Source organism: Cryptomeria japonica, chromosome 7, assembly GCF_030272615.1.
Source record: "Cryptomeria japonica chromosome 7, Sugi_1.0, whole genome shotgun sequence".
Classification (NCBI taxonomy): domain Eukaryota; kingdom Viridiplantae; phylum Streptophyta; class Pinopsida; order Cupressales; family Cupressaceae; genus Cryptomeria; species Cryptomeria japonica.
This window is the reverse complement of record NC_081411.1, coordinates 56,710,087-56,734,111: the sequence shown is the minus strand read 5'-3', so window position 1 is coordinate 56,734,111 and position 24,025 is coordinate 56,710,087. Positions and strand designations below refer to the sequence as shown.

Sequence of the window (24,025 nt, the reverse complement as noted above, 5' to 3'; positions counted from 1 at the left end):
CTAAAATATTCTAGCATTTTTATTTCCTTTGAGAATCTAGGTACTCTTTCTCTATTTATTATATATGTTGTACAATATTGGTTTCATTCTTCTATATATTACCATTGCATCATAATACTGGTCATCTATTTGATGAACATATATATCAAATATTTGTTGTTGAAAAGATCCCTACTAAACCAAGGAAGTGGCTTACGTCAGGATTCTGCACATATTTTGTTCTGCTATAAAGATGCATGAATACACTTAAAGAAAGGTCATCCTTAAACAACACACTAAGCCACTTTAACTGCTTATGTGGCAAGTGTGGGCCCGTTTCTGTCACCAGTATCCGTTACCAGTCATGTTAAACCTGTACTCACTGTTAATTTCAAAGCCAAGCTATTCCCGCTTAAAAGCTCGGTGCATAAGACGAGATATTGGTTGCTGGTGAAAGGCAGAATATTCCTGCGTAGATGTGAACAAATCGTATTAGTGTATCTGAAAAAGAACAAATAAGCAAACGGTGGTTGCAGCAGGGATATTGGGAGCTTTGGAATAGTGTATTGACACCCATCAAATCATAATAGAAGGGTATAAGTTAAAGTTGGAAATTCTATGGTAGACATGTATGCAAAATGTAGAAGCATAGACAAGGAACATGAAGCATAGAGCTTTGTTTTTCCACTTCCTCTGAGTTTGGGATAACAAGTGTGTGTAATCAGTTTTAATGGGTTGAAATGCAATTATTTCCTTCACTTTTTCCTCGCCTTTGTGATGTATTTGCCATTCTTTTTGAGATTCATTACTCAACTTCTTCTTCAACCAAAAAAGCACAAAGAAAGCAATTGGCTTGAAATGTGGTCTCATTGAATACTATAATTGCAGGATATGCAAAAAATATGTTTTTTGAAAAGCATTTAGATACTTCCAAATAAATACGCAGGTGTAAGGCCAAACTCTAAAATCTTTGCCAAGATCCTCCTAGATTGTGCCAAAATGAGAGGTTTGGAACATGGTATGAGCATCTATCACATGATAACATGATAAACAATGGAGGAATTTTGTCAGATGTTGGCTGTAACCGCCTTGGTAGACGACCTGGTGCAAAAGTGTAAGAATAGACAAGGTACATGAACTATTTGACATAATGCCATAATTGTAGGATACGGAAAATGTGTAAACATAGATAAATAACCCAAACTGTTTGACAAAATGCCTCAAATAGGTATGTTTTGAATGGCAAGTCTAAAACTAGACTCTACTACATTTACCAGTATCTTCGTAGCCTGTGCCAAACAGGAGATTCGGATTAGGGTATAAATATCCTTCAAAGCATAAAGGATAGAAGAATTTTCTGAGAAGTAATTGAGGAATAGATTCTAAGGCTATATGGAGTTGAGGTCGAACGTTTAGACTTAAAGGTATATGTTCAGGTTGAAGTTAGTGAAATAAGTATTATGTGCATTTGTATTTTGTCTGTGAATTGTAATGTTATTAAATTGTAAGTAATATTTTTTTGCCAATCACAATCTCAAAATCATTGTTTTCTTGATCTTAGCCAACTAAGTAGACACTTTAAGAAATTTGATATTATATGCTTACATTTAATGTCATTCACCACAAGTTATTTCACATTTCTCATTTCTTAGGCATTCTTTCAGCTTAGAAGCATTTAAGGAGTAATTAATAGAAAAATACTTGGATAAGGTGCACTAAAACAAATCTAGATTTACATGATCATCTTGGAAACATATGGATGGTTGAAAAGTGTTATCCTTGATCCTTTAGCTAATTTTTTAAGGGATTAAACTAGGAGAATGTTTCTTCTTGTGACATAATGACCATCATGTCTATATTTTTTTTAATATTGTCAATTTCAAATAATAATAAAGACAAAGGAAACAGTGTGATGAATCAAGTGAAACAATTAGGAAAACTATATAACTTGTGAGATAATGTCCATAAGTGTCAGACACCTTTATATATATATATATATATATCTAACCTTTGACATTTCACATAAAAAACAATAATCTTCAATCCTAAAATAAAATATACTACACATTATCAAATTTTCTTTTTGTCCAAAAAAATTTAAATTTCATTATCATACAAAATTTTATACATTATTTAATTATAAAACTAAATATCTTTAATTAATACATTAATTTTTTTTAATGTAAATTAAAATAATATGGAGATCCACAATACACATTTATTAATCTAAATTAATAAGACTGACTGGATTAGCCTTGACTAAATTAACATTACCTATCTACACATATTAGTGGTCTAACCTAACCTAAACTTCAGGGAAAGATAATTTCTTTGAAATTGGACATATCTACACAATCGTTAAATTAGAGGCACCAAAAAATATCCAGCATGCATGAGATTAAGTTGGCCGAGAGAGTACAGTGGTTAACGTCCAAGATGTCCAAGGTCGTTGTGGGTCCTCAAAGGAGGGAATAAATAAAGCTTCTTTAAGACGTACCGCCTACCAAATATGATTCCACGCCTGGATGGTAAATTTTGAAACACATTTTCACCGACATTGTCTATTCGTGTAGTTTAAGTCATGTCCAGCCCATGGTCACTCCTATATTTTCCATACATTTTCTTCACTTTTTCTTCATCGTCTCCAGCAAGTTAAACCTTCTGTAACTTAGACGCTTTCTTGCCTTTCTCTCTTCAACCCTAATTCACATTGCTCTTCCTGTTCATTAGATATAAATTCATCTTCTTAAGGAAAGAAACTTCCTTCTTTTATCAAAATTCTTTAATCCATTGCTCTCTTTCATACGGCCGGCGCGTGTATTTCTGCTATTCCAACTTGTTTATACGAAGTTTCATAAGGCCATCTATTTATATGCACGCTCTGCTCGGCTTCAATTCACTCTTCCCTTCCTCAAACCCTCTCTTGTTTCAAGATTTCAGCCCCAGCCTTATTTTGCATCCATGGGATCATCTTCTTCACATTCCCAACACAATGTAGAACATCATGATTCATCTGTGGCATCTTCTTCCTTGTCCCACAAACCAGCTGAAGATTGTACAGCTTTCTCTGGAATCGAACCTCCCCATGAGAGGAGGAATGTTTCCGAATCTTCAAGACTAGATGATGTTTTCATCAACCATAGAGGCCCTGATGTGAAAAACACTCTAGCTCTTCAGCTTTATAACTCCCTTCAGAATCTAAAAATACGGGCGTTTCTTGATTCCGAAGAGAAAGAACTTGGAGATCCATTTCCATCCACCATTGAGAGAGCCATCAACTCTGCTGCAGTTCACATAGCTATCTTCTCCAAAGGCTATGCAGAGTCCCCATGGTGTTTGGCGGAGCTGGCTCTTATGTTGCGGAGTAAAGTTAAGATTATTCCTGTTTTTTCATGATCTGGAGCCTTCTGCACTACGCCACATAGAAAAAGGAGTGTACGCCAATGCATTCAATCAATACCGCCAGAAACCCAGGCACCGAGATAAACTTGATGAATGGAAAAAAGCACTCCAATCTATTTTTGTTATTGCGGGCGAAGAGCTCAACTGGTAACTTTTCACGGCTTCACTGTATTTGATATTTCTACATAGTATAACTTTGTCTTCGTTGAAAGTGGTCAAATGTTTTCTCATTCAATTCTTCTTCTGTTTATAAAGTTACGGTGACTGCAAGAACAAAGTGTCGGTAGTGCGAAAGGAAGTAGAAAAGAAGAGGCCATTTATAGTTGCCAAATATCCAGTAGGACTTCATAAGCTTGTAGAATATTTTGAAAAGCAGTGCAATATGAACAAACAAGGAGAAGGGAAGTCTAAGATTGTTGGTATTTCTGGCATGGGTGGAGTGGGAAAAACCACTCTCTCCAAGGATTTGTTCAACAGAAAGCGTTCAGATTATAGTCGCTCCTGTTTTCTGTTTGATGTTCGGCAAGCATCTGTGGAAAGGAAACTGCCTTCTTTGCAAATGAAGCTCCTCACAGACCTCTTTGACGAAAATGATCATCTAAGCTTTTTAAGCGTAGAGGAAGACACAAGTATTCTCAGCGATCGTATCGGACTGAGCGACATTTTGAGCTTCCTAATTGTTCTAGACGATATTGATAACCTGGAACACTTAAATGCCTTCTTGGTCACCGATATACTGAATAAATCTGGCAATACTCTGGTAATTGTTACAACTCGTAATGTACAAGTGCTCAGAAACACAGGAATTATGGTTTATTATAATTTGAAAGTAATGGATACAGATGACGCCAAAGAGCTATTTTGCTGGCATGCTTTTCATCAATCTTATCCGTCAAGTGAAAAAGAGGAGCTAGTTGACCGCTTCGTAGACCTGTGTGGCGGCTTACTGCTGTCTCTTCAGGTTCTGGGCAGTCATGTTTATGGCAAAGATCAGAAGTTTTCGGAGTTAGAATTGGAAAAAGTAAAAGAGACGGTGCCTCAAGGCATACACAAGAGATTAAAAATAAGCATTGACTCGTTGGACAATGAAGAAAAACAAATTTTCATGGATGTGGCATGTTTTTTCATAGGAGAACTGAAGGAAGACGCCATCAGAGTGTGGTAGATATCAGGAAGGAGCGCTCAACATGCACTGGGAAGACTCAAAGATAAATGCGTAGTTGGCGAAATAGAAGATTATAAACTCAGTAGACGATTCGAGAGTCACCTCGAAAATTTCTTTGAAGATTCCGAGGATCTGTTTGAAGATTTCAGAGAAGAAATTTCTGTGTTGAGAATGCATGACCAGCTGCAGGACTTGGGAAGAGAAATAGCAAAAGATGAGCATCCCGTCGCCTGTGGAGTTCTCAACACCTCGAATCTTTGGTATGTTTTTTGTCCAAATAACTACTCTGAAAGATTATAAATTTAAAAACACTCACAAATACTGAAAGTAAATAAAAGCTCAATCTGCTCTAAACTAAATTGAATGGAAATCTTATTTCATTGAAAACTTGAATGTGTAAATTACAATGATAGAGAATTATTTTATCAACAATTATTTTTCTAAGAATAAGATAAAACAAAAAAGCAAAAATTTAAAAGTTAAAACAATGCTGATTTGTTGATAAAACAACCCAAAAAAAACAGAAAAAAACGAACAGTTTTCTTCACTGCATACATAGCAGTGGTAACAATACCCAAAAAAGCTCATGTAGCAGTTTATGAAGTGCTGTTTCACTGCATACATAGCGGTGGTAATAATACCCAAAAAAGCTCATGTGGCAGTTTATGAAGTGCCGTTTCAGTAAATCAAAAAACTGAAAAACAAAAAAAAAATGACTCATCTTTCAGGGGATCATTTTTCATTTTAATCTTCAATCTCTTTTGAATGATCAATAGAGGTGAGTCCTAATTGATTTTAAAGCAATAAAATTTATGGTTGGAAGAAAATTGATGAAGATATCAGAAATTTGTTTAGATGAAAGACAAAACTATAACTCCATTTGCCCATCTTGAATCAAATCTTGAATGTAATAATGTCAAATATTTGTGCTTTATTTTGGTGTCTTTTTATAGATTGCTTCTTCTTGACTTCCTATGGGTTTCTTCTTCAGTTGTCTTTGCTATGGCTAGATCTAATAATTTCTTTAGTATTCTAATTGTTTCTTCAATCCACATTCTCTTGTTTTTTCAAATTCTTGAATCTAGAAAACTTTCTCAAACCCAATCTATACCAGATGAGAGAAATATTAAATTGCAACACAAATAAACTATTCTATTGATTCAAGAGATTCCAAGAGCTTCTTGATTAGATGATCAAGGATAATGAATGAATAACAATTGCCTCAATATATAAAGGTCCTAGATAAATTGCATAAATTGCATTATTAGAAATAAAGCATAAGACTAAAATAGTTTTTCCTCCATACTCATGTGCTAAATAAAACTAAAAAAACTAAAAGCATAAAAAATATGCAAGTGGAAGGAATTACTAAATATTCCAATAATTTCCACCTTAATATCAACCAGTAATGATTTTACCACAATAATAACGATAGATGATCTCTAGATCTTCCCTTCATAACATCTATGGCTGATTTCATTTCTTCTTTCAACTTGTGCAAGCTTCTCTTCTACCATGGTGTAGTGATTTTCTTTTTTATTCCATTTTACAATGTCCACATTTTCTCTCCTTCTATAGAACTCAATTTTTTTGACAAAATACTATAACCTTTTCTAAGGTTGAGAGATAATTTCCTCACACAAATTCATGTTGGTGGGTTTGATTAAATTTTGAAATTTACAAAATCTGTGATCTTCTTAATACAAATCAACTTCTTCTTTTTTCATTTGTGATAGCCTTTCTTTTTCTCCTTAACAACCTTACAAATGAAGGGCTTTGATTTTATTTCCTCACAAATTGAGGGCTTCACCTTTTTGACAGATGGCATTAGACTTGACAAAAAAATGCTTTGAGTACAATCTCCTCTTTTCAAGATCAACTCCTCAAGGAGGTGGGTTCTACATTGAAAGTAGGCTTGACATCATTGACTTTGAAAATACTTCACCCTTTCACTATGGACAACTTAACTAACTGAAAAATATTTAAAAAATGATTTTTAGTCTTCGCTGATCTCCTATGACAACTAAATAAAACTAAAAGTATTAAACTATGTTTCTAATTTTATATTTGAAATTTTGATTATTTTGCTACAGTATAAATCTCAACTACTTCCCTAATGACAGGTATCAAAGGCATTCGAAAGCATTCTCACTCAACCCAAAGTTAGGTGTGTGCATTCTTTTATGGACCCATCCATGGGTTGCCATGTTAAATACTTTATAGGGAAATCAAGCGAAATGGATGACACTTCAACCGCTTTACTATTGTTTCAACTGAATCTTTCTGGTAAAACACCCAAAAACATCCCTCCATTGATTACTCTTCACAATTTGCGATCTGTAAGCATTATCAATGGAAGACTGAAAAGACTGTGGCAGAATAATAAAAAAGGTATTTTGTATTCTTTAACCTAAAAAGTGAGTCTTTGTAACCGAATGCATTAGTTTATAATACTTTGGTGACTTTTATTTACATTCGAAATATTGAGAAAAAACTAATTTGACTTTTAGGCACCCTTCGCGCTAAAAGAGCTGGAAATCAGTGACATCTCTGGTTTGGAGGAGTAAGTTTGGGCTTTCTGCACTGTCTTTAAAAACTTACAATTTCTGAGTGTAGGCATCTGAAAAGAGTGATAGGAATAACTGATCTTCAGAACAGAATGGAATTGGAAATTATTAAATGTTGGGAAAGTATTGTTCGACACCTGCTTGAGAAGACTAGATATTTTAATTTTCCGAATCTGCAGAGTTTGACAGTATCTCATCTTCAAAAGCTGGTAGAATTGAACATTAGTGGGTGTACAGAAATTGAGGAGTTAAGTCTTGTTCAACTGAGCTGCCTAGAAAAAATTAGAATCTCTGGTTGTCCAAATCTAAAGAGTGTGGTAGGAATGTCTAACCTTAGAAAGCTAGTACAATTGGAATTTGAACAATGTCCATAGCTTGAAGAGTTAAGTGTTGTTCAACTCAGCTGCCTCGAAAAGATTAGATTATCTGGTTTTCCATATTTGAAGAGTGTAGCAGGAATGGCTGATCTTAGAAAGCTAGTAGAATTGCAAATTGAAGAATGTCCAAAGCTTGAAGAAATAAGTTTCGTTCAATTGACCTGCCTGCAAAAAATAAGAATCTCTGGTTGTCCAGATTTGAAGAGTGTGACAGGGATGTTCGATCTTAAAAAGTTAGTAGAATTTTAAATTGAAAAATGTCGAAAGCTGAAGAAATAAGTTTCGTTCAATTGAGTTTCCTGGAAAAAGTTAGAATCTCCTGCTCTCAACATCTGAAGAATGTAGCAGGAATGTCCGGTCATACAAAGTTGGTAGAGTTGCAAATTGAAGAATGTCCAAAGCTTGAGGAAATAAGTTTCATTCAATTTAGGTGACTGAAAAATGTTAAAATCTCTTGTCTATATCTGAAGAGTGTAGAGATCGGAAAGCAAGTAGAGTTGTACATCAGTGAATGTCCAAAGCTTGAGGTAATAAGTTTCGATCAATTGAGCTACCTGGAAAATATCACCATTCTTGATTGTCGGATGCTGGAAAATTTGACAGGAATATCTGTTCTTAACAAGCTAGTAATATTGTACATTAGTAAATGTCCGAGGCTTTCAGAGCTAAGTCTTGGTGGACATAGCTGCCTAAAATACATTACAATTTCTAATTGTCAAAATCTGTACATTTTGACAGTATCTCGTCTTAGGAACCTGGCAGAATTGAACATTACCGATTGTGGAAGCATTGGGAGGTTAAGTCTTGTTCAACTTAGCTGGCTTAAAAGAATAAGAATTCCTCGTCATCTCAAGGTGTACAGTTTTGAAGTGAGAGGTTGTAAAAATTTGAGGACAGTAGATATTGAGGATTGTACCTTTGTTCAAGAATTGACCATATGGGACTGTCCTGAGCTTGAGAACTTGCCAGAACTTGTACGTCTATGTGAGCTCATGATGCTTTCATTGAACAAATGTCCGAAGCTGAAGAAAATATCACTACCAACAACAATCAGGGAACTCACTCTGCATTGCTGTACAGAATTGCAAACAGTTGTAGGAATGTGTGATTGTACAAAATTTCGGGAGCTATTTATTAGTGAATGTCCCAAGCTGGAGAAAATAACTCCACCAACAACACTCAAGAAACTCACTCTGCATTGCTGTATAGAATTGCAAACAGTGGAAGGAATGTGTGATTTTACACACTTTCAAGAGCTATTTATTAGTGAATGTCCCAAGCTGGAAAAAATAAGACTGCCAAGAACACTCATCAGACTCTCTCTGCTTTGCTGTACAGAATTGCAAACAGTGGCAGGAATATGTGATATTACAGAAGATGGAGGTATTGATTACCACTCTCATTTTATTTTCTTTTGAAGGGAGGAATTTTTGTTCACCTTTGCTATTTCCCCTTGTTGTCGAATATACTCTTCATCTCTAATTGATCTCTGAAGTAATATGTAGTAAACGAAAAGAATCTAGTGTTGATCAACACACATTTTTTCTTTTCCTTTTTTCACGCAGAAGCTGCCGTCGGATTTTATTCAAGTAACTGGTAGAGCAGCAGATGGAGCGAATGGTTAATTACCTCGGTAATTACCAACCAAGATGAAATACACAATTACATTCTCTACAAGGGTTATTATTTTCCCTTTGACTATGTTTTTACTGACCGGGCAGTAACCGAAGATGTAATGGTGAAGAAGCGGTACAAGGTGACCGTGAAGAAAGGTAGAGGACAGAAAACTCTGACTGTGCTACGTAGAATTGTTGATCATCTGTACCATTTCTGGTAGTTTTGGCGTTGACACTGCTGTTATGGATTTCTTCGAAGAGGGATAATATTGATTGTTTAGGGAAATGAATTGGCACTTATCCCATTTAATATTATTCGACCCCAGTTTAAAGAAAAATAATGTTCAATAGATTACTAGTACAATGGATAATTTTAGTTTTATTAAGTTAAATAATATTTTAATACAAAAGCATTGGAAAGTTTATAATTCAAAGTAATTTATATGTGTAATTTTTTATAAATTATTATTTCTAAGATTATGAAAATTGTCTTTTTTTCATTTTTAGGGTATCAATAATATTTATATGCATAATTACCAAAACCACCTTTTTCATTAATATAAAATTATTTTAAAGTATCATTTTTTTTCACAATAAAAAAATAAACAGAATAAGCAAATCATATAAATGGGTATGGACTTTGTTACCATTAAAACATAACTTAACGTAGAATGCTCTCATGACCTTATGATTTAAATTTGAGAATAATAAACTTTCAAGCTATAATAAAAATGGCTATATATGTAAGATGTTGTCTCACACATAGCTCCCATTAAATTAATTATTGGAATAGTTACATTGTGGTCCTTCAACAATACATTATACAAATAATTATATCCTTATATGAATCTTGGGCATGTAAAACCAATTAAATAATAATAAAAAAAATATAGTTCCATCAAATTAAAGTAACACAACCTTGTGAATTACCTAAACAATGTTGATTATATAAACAAATTAACCCCCATTTCTATTTTTTTTGGAGTTGTAGCACATATACTCAATATCATGCAAAATGTAAAAGAAATCGTTGATTGGATACTTAAGTCTTTAATTATGTTGTTATAACAAGAAGTTCCTTTTTTCTCCATGTGTTTCCATAGTTTATCCATGAATACTTGATTAACGATCCAAGGTAGAAAATTTCACTTTGGATGACTTGGAAACCTTTATAGATTGCATTGTATCAAATATTACAAGTGGAGATGAAGGGGAATTGGTGCTAATGGACAAGATGGATGAGGAAGTTTGAAATTTTGGAGGATGCAATCAATGTAAGCTTTTAGTATACTTTTAGGCTTTGAGGCTTAAGATTGCCAAATAAATTTATCATCGAATGTGAAACAACAAAATATATGAAAATTTAAATTATAGAAGGAAAACATAAGTATGTTAGACATTACCTAACATTGATTCTTAGAATGGGAGTCTTGACAACCTTAAAACTCTAAAATTTTAATAAAATAAAACTTAAATGAAACTTTAACAAGGAATTAAGAAGGTTATCAATATCAATAAGGAACACATGAAATTATGGACAACTTTAGAAGTCCAAAAGGTTGAAGAAACACATTTCTAAGGGAAACATCAAGAATAGTCTAGACTTAGACTTTTATGGATTTTTGCATCTTTGACACTTAGACAATCCATTACAATGTCTTAGATTAGCTACAAAGAATGGTTAAAATGTGATCGAGGTGCATGAAATGGAAGACAATTAATAAAAAATATGTTATGGATTTGAGTCCTAACACCATAACCTTGGTGTTTGGGTTTTGATGGAGAAGATTACCTTTGATATTTTGGCTTTGTATTATCTATAATTAAGGTTGGCCATGCTTTAAAAAGGGATCTTGAAATTTCCTTAATTTATTTTTCTACAAGATATATGTACATAATTTTACTTTAATATCTATTGCCTCAATAAGTTCTTAGATATGTTCATTTAATCTCCTACAATAATTATTAGAATATTTTAAATTTTTATAGATATTATGGATTTGATACCTTATGGATATTCTAACTATCATGAAAAATCATATTTTTTCTTCCTACATAAGTTTATCTGTAGATATTTTATTATCAAAAGGGACTAGGATGATTTAAATATGGTTTAGAGTAGCTTCATTACCAACAAAATGTTATAGATAATAAATCATAATGGTACCCAAGATGGGGTATGATACAATTTATTTACTTTATCATTTTTATGTTTGCTTCTTACTAATAGTCCTTAAAGAGAAATCCTTTAGATATTATCTATATATGGTAAAACTAGATGGTTTATGAAATGCTTGACATGGTTTTTAACTAGATATTTGATTGAATTGTAAACTTTTAAATGGTGAAACACTTAGTTAGGAGTCTAATTTATCAAGTTATTTTATCAAATCGAGAATTTAAATGAGAAGTGGTGTAGAGTATCTTGTGCTAGAATAGTATTTTTATTTTTAACCTTGGCATAAGGATAAAAATAAAGGACCAATTGTGGCCCAAATTATAGCTAATGATAGGGTGCACTTAGTCTCAATGATATATAGATTTTTTTAGATTAAGGAACTAATAAAAAATTGGGTCTGTGATGTTTTCATAGATGTGGCATTGAATTTGATTTTAATTAAGATCCAATGCTATATTTTCTTTATAGGTATCATCACATGAGTTATTTAGATTACGACGATAATTGTTTCATAGATAAGGATCTATGATGTTTAATGGGTTAGAAGTAGGATTGGTATAAGTATGTCGGTGATTTGATAGATGAAGACCTATAAGTATTTACAAAATTATTGCAGGAATCAAAATTAGGATAAATAGAAATGAATGAATTTAATTAATTTGATTGATAAGGATTAATTGAACATAATTATTGATTTGGAAAGTCTCCCTTATTAGTGTGAGTGGGGTATATTACCTAACTTGTTGACTTTTGGGTCCTTTTCATATGCTAAGTTTAATTAGGTCTTAGAAATATTTCAAAAAGTATTAATTTTCAACTAGATCTTATCTTAAATTAGAATTTAATTCTTGAATCCTAGGCCATTTAATATTTGTTTGAGTTAGTTATCTCATGTTGAAAAATTAAGTCTTCTATCATGATCTTCTCTAATCCAATCACTATCCTATCCTTTATAAGAAATGTTGGAGTTTACGATACAACCATAGGAGCCGAGAATCATCTACAAGAGAATAATATCACACAAAAGAGATCAATCAAATATAATATGCTCAATAACAACCTAAGAATTTTGTATTGAATGCATAAAGAATATTGGAGATACAATTACAATGAATAATTCAATCCTTATAAAAGGATGAATGCAACCCTATATGTCGAACCCTAATGAGACAACTTAAGCTTTGATTATCCTAATTTAATAAAATGAAAAGAACCTAAGTTTAACTTAAGTGAAAAAGTAATAAAAGACCTAATTTTAATAAATAATTAGATAAAGTGTCTTGATTACTCCAACACCCCACCTTAAGATTAAGTTAGGAATAAGCTAAAGAGATAGCTATGAATTAAAAAATATAGCATGAATGAGTCCTAACCACTAGGTCTAATCAGGTTCTCATGTATAAAGTAATGCAACTCAAAATAATGTAACTTATGAATAAAGAAAAGTAGAATACATAATGGGATGAAACTCCTTCCCAAAAGAGAGAAAACAAATGAGAAATAAATTACATGAGACAAGAATCAAGGACTCAAGATTTCCCCCTAAGTATTTAATTGGTCATAGAAGTACAATGTATATTCTCCCCTTAGGAGAGAAAAGAAGAGATTGTCTATCAACCCATAAGAGAGAAGCTCCAATACTGAAGATGAAGGCTCAAGGATGAATGTTGATGAAGATATAAGAGTTGAAAATTATATTCCTCCTCTTAGGAAGGAAAAAATCAAATGGCCAAGACAAAAGAAACTCCATTAAATGGGATGAAAATAATAGTCTCATGATCTTTGCATTGGAACATTGCTCAACTATCTAATTTCCTAAATCAAAAGATGCAAAATCCATTGAATCAAATCTAAACAACTATGAAGATACCCGATGAACAACCTCTGAAGGCATGGATGATGGGATGACAACACTACTCAAACAACCATCAAGGAAGAATAAAATATCCTCAATCGTATCTCCAATTTCTAGAGTGTGTGATGTATTAAAAATTGTTGCAATGTCTATAGTGTATGACGTATTGAAAATAATTTTTTAATATTTGGTAAGTACTCATCCTACTCTATTTAAATTGGAAGGGAATAAATAACTTGATGAACTGAACTAAACACTAAAGAAGTAGGAGGTGGAGGAAAATCATAATAAATCCTAGGAACCATTGTGGATGATGGAAGCACACATAGGTTCAAGTGACCCAACCTCTTCTTAGATACTTTATCTACTCTCGATGGATGATAGATAGGACCATCAAATGGAACTAAAATCTCAATAGGAGTTAAATTAAAGAACTCATGCAATTGAGATGTATGATCAATACTACCAACCACAACAAGCTCTCTACAATGAGGATCTTTGATGAACAATAAATCGAGGGTTAACTCAACTATCTTTCTTGTCCCACTATGAATAATTTGGTAAATGAAGAGGTGGCTGGAATATAGTGAAGAGACATATAGAATATCATGGAATGTGCCATTATCAACCTCATATAACCACTCCTAATAACATTCATGTAAGTGTTATTAGCTATCAAAATATATGGAAAATAACGATGCTCAAAAGAAGAGAACATACACTTTGATGATGTCATGTGATATGAGGCTCCTAAATAAAGAAGCCACCTCGAGGATTGAAGATGTCTCAATGTAAAGAAATAATGTTTTTTTATCTTGTATTCACCATAGGCCATAGAAGTTGATCTAGAATGTCCTGGTCCAAAAGTGGTAGAAGAAGATATACTAGATGAATTTAGTTGAATATTGTGCTTTTGTAGATGATTCATCATCTTATCAATCTTATTTCTATATTGCCAATGAGCATTATGTCCTATCTTAGTGCAATATGTACACTCTGACTTATCCTTCTTTAATAATGACCTCCTAGAAGAGGAAGAAGAATATAAAGAATCATGTGATCATGTGTTCTTGGCCTAGTCATGTGACTTGTAAACCTTCTATTTTCATTTGCTTCTTTTTCCATCTGAAGGCTTCTGATCTATGGTGCATTAGGAAGCAACAAGACCCTATGATCTGGAAGAATTCAATCCACCCATTTGAACCAACTTGATTTTCTCATGTGTGAGTGGAGAAGAAAACTCATCAAGTTAGGGCATGATGAAACGAGTACCAAGTGCATCTTTGGTTGCATAAAATGTAGAAACAAATACTAAATAATTAGGACCAAACTTGGCAAGGATAGAGAGAATTAACTAAGAGTCCTCCTAAATTTTACACTGCTTCAATATTAATATGAGAGACTAAGTTTGGTGAAGAAGTCTTGGATACTATCAAAATCTATAGGATTTGAGCTAATAAGATCATTTTCCAACTCAAACTCCCTCAAGACATCTTTCTTCCCAAACAAGAACTCCAATGTAGTCTAAATTTAATTGGGAGCGGGGAAAGAGTCAACTTGAAACAAGAGAATAGGAGAGAAAAACATGCATAATGTCCCAAATCCCTCATCACATCTATTAAACCATTTTCCTTTCTTAGCAGCACTTGTAGGCTTAAGTTTTTTACACATGATCACTCCATGTAACCCCATATGCTTCAAGTTAATCTTTATTTATTTTTTCCAATCATAGTTGTTGAATCAAGTAAGGGGAATAATGTATTTTGGATCCATGAATGCAAAAAAAAAGTATAGAATTCATAAATAGACCAATATAGATTCTATTAATGCCAAAAATATCACTCGAATCACAAAATTATCAACCTATTTGCATGTTTTCTAAGAAAGAACCCAAAAAAGAAGATTAAGATCTATGAGTACCTAATGAATATTTTACAAGAATAGACCTAAGATTTGGATAGAATAATTTGAGATCTTTTTGATAATATCTGGTTTTCAAATATTTGTGTACAGATGTGGCCTTGGAAGTGCAAAATTGAAGGTTGAATTTGGAGTCTTGGTATTAAAACTTGTTGCAAGATATTAAAAAACCACCTAAAAATTATATCAGCACCAAAACCAACTTTCTAACGATACCTTGTTTCCTAATTTTGGGTTTGTATGAAAAAGTAATGAGCATCAGCAAAAACATTGGCTACATGTCAATTAGGCTTAAAAGTTTGAAATTAGAAAACCATTGCCAACTATAAATATAGGCCCCTAGACTATCCATAGTACTAAATTCACACTTTAGGCTATATGTGCATTTGTATGTATTGATATAGACTTGCATTGCAAGATTTTTACAAATTTTCCAAAAGAAATTTATTTTACCAAAAAATTTGGATTGAATTAAAAATATTTTTTTTGCAATTAAATGATCTTTTATATTATTTACTTTTGTTGCACCTACAATATGGTCATATGGTTGTACAAATTTTTGTCCACAACTTCTAAAGAAAAATACCTAAATTTCATAGTTGCCAATTTTTAGGAATGGACAAGTGATCTTACAGTTTTTGGGTCTTCTAAGCATGATTTCAACCTTTGTTTTACTCCAAAGTACCCAAACTTTTCAAATATCCCTAAATTTGGCTTCAATTTTCTTGTTGTAATGGTGGGAAAATGGTGAATGATAGATCAAGAAGAAAACTACCGTTTCCCTCAAAGAGAGATGAGAGTTTTGCTATTGATTACCATTGAAGTACTTTTCACCGTGCTACAATAGGAAGGGGAGAGGATAATTCACTAGATCCAATATCTCCACATGAAGATGGTAGATTGAATTTTGAATGAATTGGGAATGTTAAGTTGATCCCCTCTTCCTTGTTTCAAATGGAAAGGAATTGATTGAATTATGTAGTGCAAAAGTGACAAAGAATTAATTATAACTTGAGATCGGAATATGGGATGAGGCTTTGCACTTGGACCTAGTAGTAAAATGTCAAGACAAAGTCACCTTGGAAATTTGAGGAAAATTTGCCTAGACTGTGGCGGGAATGTACACAGTCCTCAGAAAAATTTGCGAAACGAAAAGGGTTTTCTGCCTCTGCAAATGAAGCTTGAATCTAAAAGTATAGTTGCACACCTACAACCTACACATAGATTAGAGAGGAAAATGGGTTGGGATTGGGGGTTTTCCTTAAGGTAAAACCCCAGTTTTGGAATTAACCAAGTAATGAAAGAAAGTACTTGCAAGTAGATGTAAATGAAAGACTGACTTGTAAATCAGTTGAAGGGAGGTAGTAGCAATGTTGATAGGAATGCTTGTGTGGAATTGAATGTTGAAATCAATCTCCTCTTCAATGGTTGAATCCTTGACTTGAATGCAACACCTAGCCTTGAAGGGAGACTTGAGAATGCTCAATAATATAAAAGAATGCTTGAATGCTCGATCCCATGTAAAATTCTCTCTCATCCAACTTATCCTACTTTAAATTATGCAAATGAGAGGACGAATGCCCCTAGAATACATGTTAGTGGATTTTAATTTCGTCACAGGCTGACATCAGGGAAGTTTCCCACCCGAGGCACATCCAGCAATGAAAACCTAGGAAGGGTCCTACCCCAAAATAGGGCAGGGATAGGGGAACCACTCCCCTATCCTGGGAGGAAAAGGGCACCATGCCCCTATCCAAGGGGGGATAGTGGCGCCATGCCCTTGTCCTACCCCTTTCGCCAGGATAGAGTGCGGACAGGGTGATGTAAAGGCCAAAGAAGAAGTTGTTTTCCGCAAGCTGAGCAATCTCCAGTCTCCGATCAGGCTAAAGGATTTGATCTCATGTGCGTGAGGACCCTAATGAGGTCAAAATTTTCTAGGGTCGCAATTTTATGATACTACACTTGCCTTGAACCAGATTAACCTAGAATTTCAATTGCTCATATTTTAACAAATTGAGTCAATCTTAGGGTTTTAGGACATTTCAAACATGATGGAAACCCCCATTTGAGCCCAATGTGCATAAAAAAAATTAGGCAAGGTTGAATCCCTCAATAATGTGAAAATGTAATCAACAAATTTCTTTCTCTAATACCATATAGGAGTTGATGGTACAACCACAGGAGGCAATAATAATCTAGTAAAAAAACAACTATCACACAAAACATATCAAGAAAAGATAATATGCTAAATTAAAACTTTAGTATTCAATATTGATTGTGCAAAGAATATTGAAGACACAATTATAATTAATGATTGAATTTTTAAAAGAAGATGATGAAACAATAGATACAAAACCCTAATGGGGCAACTTAAGCTTTCATTAATCTAATTTAATAAATCCAGAAAAAGAACATATGTTTAGCTTGAGTGAAAAAGTGATTAAAAGAATAATTAGATAAAGTGTCCTAATTATTCCAATTACCATTATAGATCATCATTTGATCATATCATAGATCTTAATATCAAGAAATGTGATTTCTTCTTACTCCCTAGTAGAAGGTTATCATTATTGTTAAGGTGATTTTTGGTTGTGCAACTAATCTTTATCTTTTGTATGCTATTAGAGATTTATCCTTGCAAAACTCTTCTCATATCTAAGGGTATGTTTTTTGCCATGTGAGCAATCTTGGAAAATATAGTAAATTTGAGTATTCTCTTCTCTTGCATCATATGATGGATAGGAGAGTTAGAAAAGGATGAAAAGGCTAGATTCGGAGGTTTCCTCTTTATGTATTTTTTTTTGTTCATTTTGCAGTGATGAGAATATGATCTCACCATTGAGTTTAGGGAGTAAAAAAAAATGGTTTTCTCTTTATTTGAAGAGGTATTTTCCCTCCCCACATTCTCATAAATTACTATCTTTGAGGAGATACCCATCTCCCCCATTTAAAATAACCCATTGAAATGCAAGGCTCACAAAACCAAGAACCATAACTCTACCAGAAGAAAAATCACCCATAATAGAGGAAAGAACAAATAAAATAACTCATCAATAGAACAAAAAAACCCCAAATCACTTACAAAAAAATCCTAAAACCACTCCAAGAACCACCTAATCAACTGTCAAAGGAACATCCAAGAACCCATAGCTCACCCACATTGTAAAAGAATCCCCCTATGCCACAAAGTCTGCAAAAAAATACAAACAAAGATATGGAAGAAATTACTAGGGCCATAAAGTCCTAGCCTGCGATACTACACTTCCCATAGAGCTCTCCCCAAAATTCCAAATTTTTGGTTAATTAGGGTTTGTTAGTGTTAAATCAGGGTTCTACCATATATTATAATTTTTTGGTATTTCATAGATCAAACCTAATTTATTTTTCCTAACAGATGTTTTTATTAGTATACATTTCAACTCAAATGTCTTAGTAAAATCACAACAACATATACAACATTTTTTTTTTGTTAACTCAAGGTTATCCCCACGACTCTGCCCAGTGACCTCGATTCGTGAGGTGAGACTAATCCCTTGAGGATGCACGAAGTCCCCACAATCCCTGTGCATCAGGTTAACCTAGGAGGAGAATTGAACCCAAAACTAATGGGGAGCAAACCCATGACCCAAGCCAACTCTCCTACACATGCAGGCAGCAACATATATGACATTGATATATATTATGAAAATAATTTTTTTTAGCAAACAAGTATAGGAGATATAATGAAGTAAGTTGAATCTATCAAATAGCTATTACAACATTTCATTCATATAAAGTACAAATTAGAGATAATACATGGTTAATTACATGCAAGCCTCTAGTTTATAGAAGAAATAACAACAATAAGAGAAGATTAATAGAACCTCCCCAAATCACTTTGACATCAACAATTAATTTCCCACATTAATAATCAATTCACAAAATTGGGCACCCAAATTTGCTACTACAATATGTGACAAAGATTTTAAAGACAACCCCCTCCCTCGAAGCATACATGACCCCAAGAATTAAATATTTTAAACAATGTTAAGTACATTTTGTAATAATTCTAAATCATTAAATGCATTCCTCTAATGAGTCCAATCGGCCATATCCTCACAACCATGGCATGCTCAATATCCACCCATTTTTAATACATAAATGAAATGTCATATCGAACTTCCTTTCTTCTTGATGGTAGATTTTATATCATCCATAAAGAGATTCTAGCTATACTTGATATGAGAGCAAGAACCAATAGGCTAAAAAATCTTTAAATAATGACATTGGATTGAGAGATATCCTTTCCACCAAAATTTCCCAAGGCACGATACCAGCCTCATCCCTTTTGATGCTAGGGTCTTGCACTCAACAAGACTTGATCCCTATTGGTCTCATCGAGAACCATTTAATTTCACCAATATACCTATGAGCCATTTGATCCAGAGTAAAAATAGTAGTCATAACATATCTAATGCATATCAAACAAAGTATACCACAAAATAGGTTACCACATAGCCTCATGTAAACCATCTTCTATTGATATCTTTCACCTATAGAATCGACATATTCTTGTATACTTATTGTCATGTTCAAGATCTTTCCTACCAAATGGTAAATGAAACACTCAAACATACCTTAAAGATAATTAAAAGATCATTTACATTGCAATCTAATACTCGTTATTGAGAGTGAATACAAAGATTTTCAGATTACAATGACCCTCTCCCTACTAACCTAACATTTGTTACTCAGTGACCTTTATTACTATTTCATTGTGTTGTTTAGTCTTGACCCCACAAACAATTTGGGGTCTATTTTCTTTCACCTATCCTTTTTTGTGAATAGGGTAATATTTTCCTCTATATGTAAAAAGTAATATAAACATTAATCTTTAAAAAGATAGCCTCTTTATGACTCACACTTCTTAGATAATGTTTCATGTGATGCAAACCCTAGCATACTACCTATTTTACTTACATAAAAAACATTATTCATACTCTTTCTCATCTGATATAAAAGAACACTACAAACCATACCCTTTTCACACTAACATAATTCTTTATGCATTAGATCTTCTCTCACTTCTTATCTAAAAGAACTCTCTTTACATTTGGACCAGCCTTAAACTACATACACTTAACAAAGTATTAAATCTAAAAAATGTCAGTCAATTCTGAATGTTTAACAGTTTTAAACATAAAAGTAAAAGCTTAATATGTGTAATTTAAGCCACATTTGATCTTTAAACCTCAACCAAATATTACAACATCAAATAAAAATTAAACGATATCTACTTCTTAACCGAACACCCTTTTTTCCATTCAAACAAATAAGACTTAGCCACTAATCATCACAGGATACTCCAATCCATTAAAAATAAATGGCACTTCAAATTTGATATAGCCGATCAACAATTTCATGTATTACATTCGGAATTTTATATTTTTCACCTTTCTTCACAGTGACTGTCATTGTCCATATGGACGACGTGTTCGCTATTCGATGATGGATTGCTCTACCGTTCCTTTTAAAGGGAGAGCAATAACCAAAGCGTGGATTATTCCTGTTAACAAAATAATTGTTTACTTCATCCTGTTTAGTAGTTACCGAGGTCATAACCCATTCGCCTTCTTGAACGTAAAATCTCTGCCATGGATTTGCATCACGTCCTTTGTTGATGATGTCGTTAATCGCCTTTTCTGTAGTACAAGGATGAACCACAATCACAGCGCATAAGATGATTGCACTCTAAGGGCAAGTGTTGTCACTGCCAATTTTGATGGCTGAATCGACATTAATATCTGCGTCACGAAAGAGACTTCTATTTAGGGCTGACACTGCTCCATCTGCTGCTCTACCAATTAGTTGAATAAAGTCTGATGGCACCTTCTGTGTGAAACAAATAGCTCTACTGGATTAACAGGTTATTTAATAGTCTAATAAAAAATTCTAGGACATCTTCCGACAACAAGAGGAAAGTCAAAGGAGAATAAAAATCTTCTCCTTCAGAAGGAAAATTTAGTAGTGTGGAAATCAGTACCTCCATCTTTAGAATGTAATCCCTAATTGTTTGATTGCTGCAATATAAGAGTTGCATTCTTTCCAATGAATGCAAGTTTTCAATGCCTGTTATTTTCACCAGCTTCTTACAGTTGTCAATAGCAATTATCTTCAACCAGCTGAGTTTGCCAAAATTTACTTCGTCAAACCCAAGCTCTGGACATTTGCAAATCTTCAATTCTGCTAGCTTCGTAAGTTCAGATATCCCTGTCACATTTTTCAGATCTCTGCAATCATAAAATGTGATTTTTTCCAGACAGCGCAGACGACCTAAGTTTAGCTCAGACAGTCCAGATACGTTAGAGAGCTGAAGTTCTTTTAGCCATACGGGTGCCTAAAAATAACAAATAAAAAAACACATAAAAAATCAAAATTTCGATTGTAGATAAAAGTCATCAATCATTATAAGATAATGCATTCGATTACCAAAACTTAACTTTTCATGTTAAAGAATAAAATACCTGTACATCATTCTGCCATAATCTTTTCAGACCTCCATTAATGATTCGTAAAGATTCCAAATTTTGAAGAGGAATCCATCGAGGAATGTTTGTGAATGGATACCGATGTAATCTTAGCTCAAGCCATAATAAAGGGATTGTCGCCTCAGCCTTTTTCTCTGTTACACCTACAAAGAATCTGACAGTGATACCTGACGGTTCCCAGAAATGACCCAAAAATCTACCTTTGCTTTCGGTGAATACGTTTTCGTATCGCATTGATGTCTGCAATAAGAGAAGCAACTCAGATTTATATTTTAATCAAATTTATATTTTGAATACTACTCTTGAAGTCAGAAATATGGAGTTAAAGACATACCAAAGATGGAGAACGCCACAGGCGACTAGGATGAGTCGATTCATCTGCCATTTCTCGTCCCAAGTCCCGCAAATGGTCATGCATTCTCAATACTAACATTTCTTCAATGGAATATTCTGAGTGCCACCTGAAATTATAATCTTTCATTTCTTCAACTAGACACTTATTTTTGAGTCTTCGCAGTGCATGTTGAGCGCTCCATCCTGATCCCTCCCACACTCTGATGGCGTCTGTCGTCAATTCTCCTATGAAAAAGCATGCAACATCAATGAAAATTTGCTTTTCTTCATTGTCCAACGTGTCAATGCTTATTCTTAATCTCTTGTGTATGTCTTGAGGCAGCGTCTTTTTAACTTTCTTCAATTCTAACTCCCAAAACTTCTGATCTTCGCCATGAACATGCGCCTGCCCAGAACTTGAAGAGACAGCGGTAAGCCACCACACACACCTACGAAGAGATCAACGAGCTCCTCGTATCCACTGAGTGGATAAGGTCGGCGAAAAGCATGCCAACAAAACAGCTCTTTCGCATCTGTTGTATCCATTCCTTTCAAATTATAAGCAACCGATATTCCTGCGCTTATGAGCACTCCCACATCACGAGTCGTAACAATTACTAGACTATTACCAAATTTATCCATCATATCGCTGATCAATAGAGCATCTAACTGTTCCATGTGATCAATATCATCTAGAACAATTAGGAAGCTTAAATTGTGGCTCCTTCGGATTCGATCGCTGAGAATACTCGTGCCTTCCTCTACGCTATGAAAGCTTTGACGATCTTCATCAAAGAGATCTCCCAGGAGCTTCCTTTGCAAAGAAGTTAAATTGCTTTTCTGAGAGGCTTCCCGAACATCAAACAGAAAACAGGATCGATCATAATCTGGATGCTTTCGGTTGAACAATTCTTTGGAGAGAGTTGTTTTTCCTACACCACCCATGCCAAAAATCCCAACAATCTTAGCTTCCCCTGCTCCTTGTTTGTTCATCCGACACTGGCTGTCGAAATCATGGACAACCTTAGCAATGCACTGCTTTTGAAACTGTTCTACAAGGTTAGGAAGTCCTACTGGATATTTGGCAACAGTTAAACATTTCTTTCTTTGTACCTCCTTTTGCACTGCTGACACTATTTTCTTGCAGTCACTGTAACTTTATAAACAGAAGGGTAATTCAATGAGAAAAACAATCGACCACTTTCAACGAAGAAAAACTTATACTACGTAGAAATATCTAATACAGAGAGCCATGAAAAATTACCAGTTGAGCTCTTCACCGGCAATAAATGAAATAGATTGGAGGGCTGTCTTCCATTCCTCAACTTTATCCAAATACCTGGATTTCTCGCGATATTGATTGAATGCATTGGCATAGACTCCTTTTTCTATGTGGCGTAGTGCCCAAGGTGTCACGTCACAAAACACTGGAATAATCTTAGCTTTAGTCTGCAACATGAGAACCAGCTCCGCCAAACACCATGGGGACTCTGCATATCCTTTGGAGAAGATGGCTATGTGAACTGCTGCAGAGCGGATGGCTTTCTGAATGGTGGATGGAAACGAATCTCCAAGCTCTTTCTCTTCCGAATCAAGAAACGCCCGTATTCTCAACTTCTCAAGGGATTTGTAAAGCTGAAGGGCCAGAGTATTTTTCACATCAGGACCTCTATGGTTGATGAAGACATCAAATAATCTTGAAGATTCAGAAATTTTCCTCCTCATGCCATGAGGTTCGATTCCAGAGAAAACACGATGATCCTCACTTGCTTTGTGGGACGAAGAAGATGCACGCTTCCACTGACTCCATAGCATTGGTTGTCTAAACTTTTTCTTTCCCTTGGAAGATGAGGAAGAAGATGCCATACATGCAAAATAAGCTTGACGCAGAAATCTTGAAAATAACTTGGAAGGGAACGGTGAGTTGAAGTCGAACAGAGCGTGTCTTTATAGAAGTTAACTTGCAAAAGAAGGAAAGCATTCTTGCAAATAATGAACGGAAGCAACAAGGAATATATTCGAATATATTCTAGCTGGGCGTTTGAACCGAGGGAATAAATTAATATATTTTTGACCTAGTTTCGAGGTTAGAACACGACACAATG

At 34.1% G+C, this 24,025-nt stretch overlaps 2 protein-coding genes across 2 annotated transcripts; one reads left to right on the top strand and one right to left on the bottom strand.

The window, feature by feature from the left end:
• The first annotated feature begins 2,940 nt into the window (after positions 1-2,940).
• On the top strand, positions 2,941-7,739 carry LOC131856418 (disease resistance protein Roq1-like). Its single transcript, XM_059208204.1, has 6 exons — positions 2,941-3,343; positions 3,405-3,528; positions 3,637-4,542; positions 4,630-4,806; positions 7,163-7,430; positions 7,560-7,739. The coding sequence occupies exons 1-6, from the start codon at positions 2,941-2,943 to the stop codon at positions 7,737-7,739; spliced, it is 2,058 nt and encodes a 685-aa protein (XP_059064187.1).
• Positions 7,740-20,430: 12,691 nt separating this feature from the next.
• On the bottom strand, positions 20,431-23,786 carry LOC131856417 (disease resistance protein Roq1-like). The gene is made up of 7 exons (XM_059208203.1): positions 23,185-23,786; positions 22,292-23,070; positions 21,922-22,166; positions 21,564-21,827; positions 21,083-21,436; positions 20,811-20,931; positions 20,431-20,741 (listed from the first exon to the last, which is right to left on the bottom strand). The coding sequence occupies exons 1-7, from the start codon at positions 23,784-23,786 to the stop codon at positions 20,431-20,433; spliced, it is 2,676 nt and encodes an 891-aa protein (XP_059064186.1).
• Between the last annotated feature and the right edge of the window lie 239 nt (positions 23,787-24,025).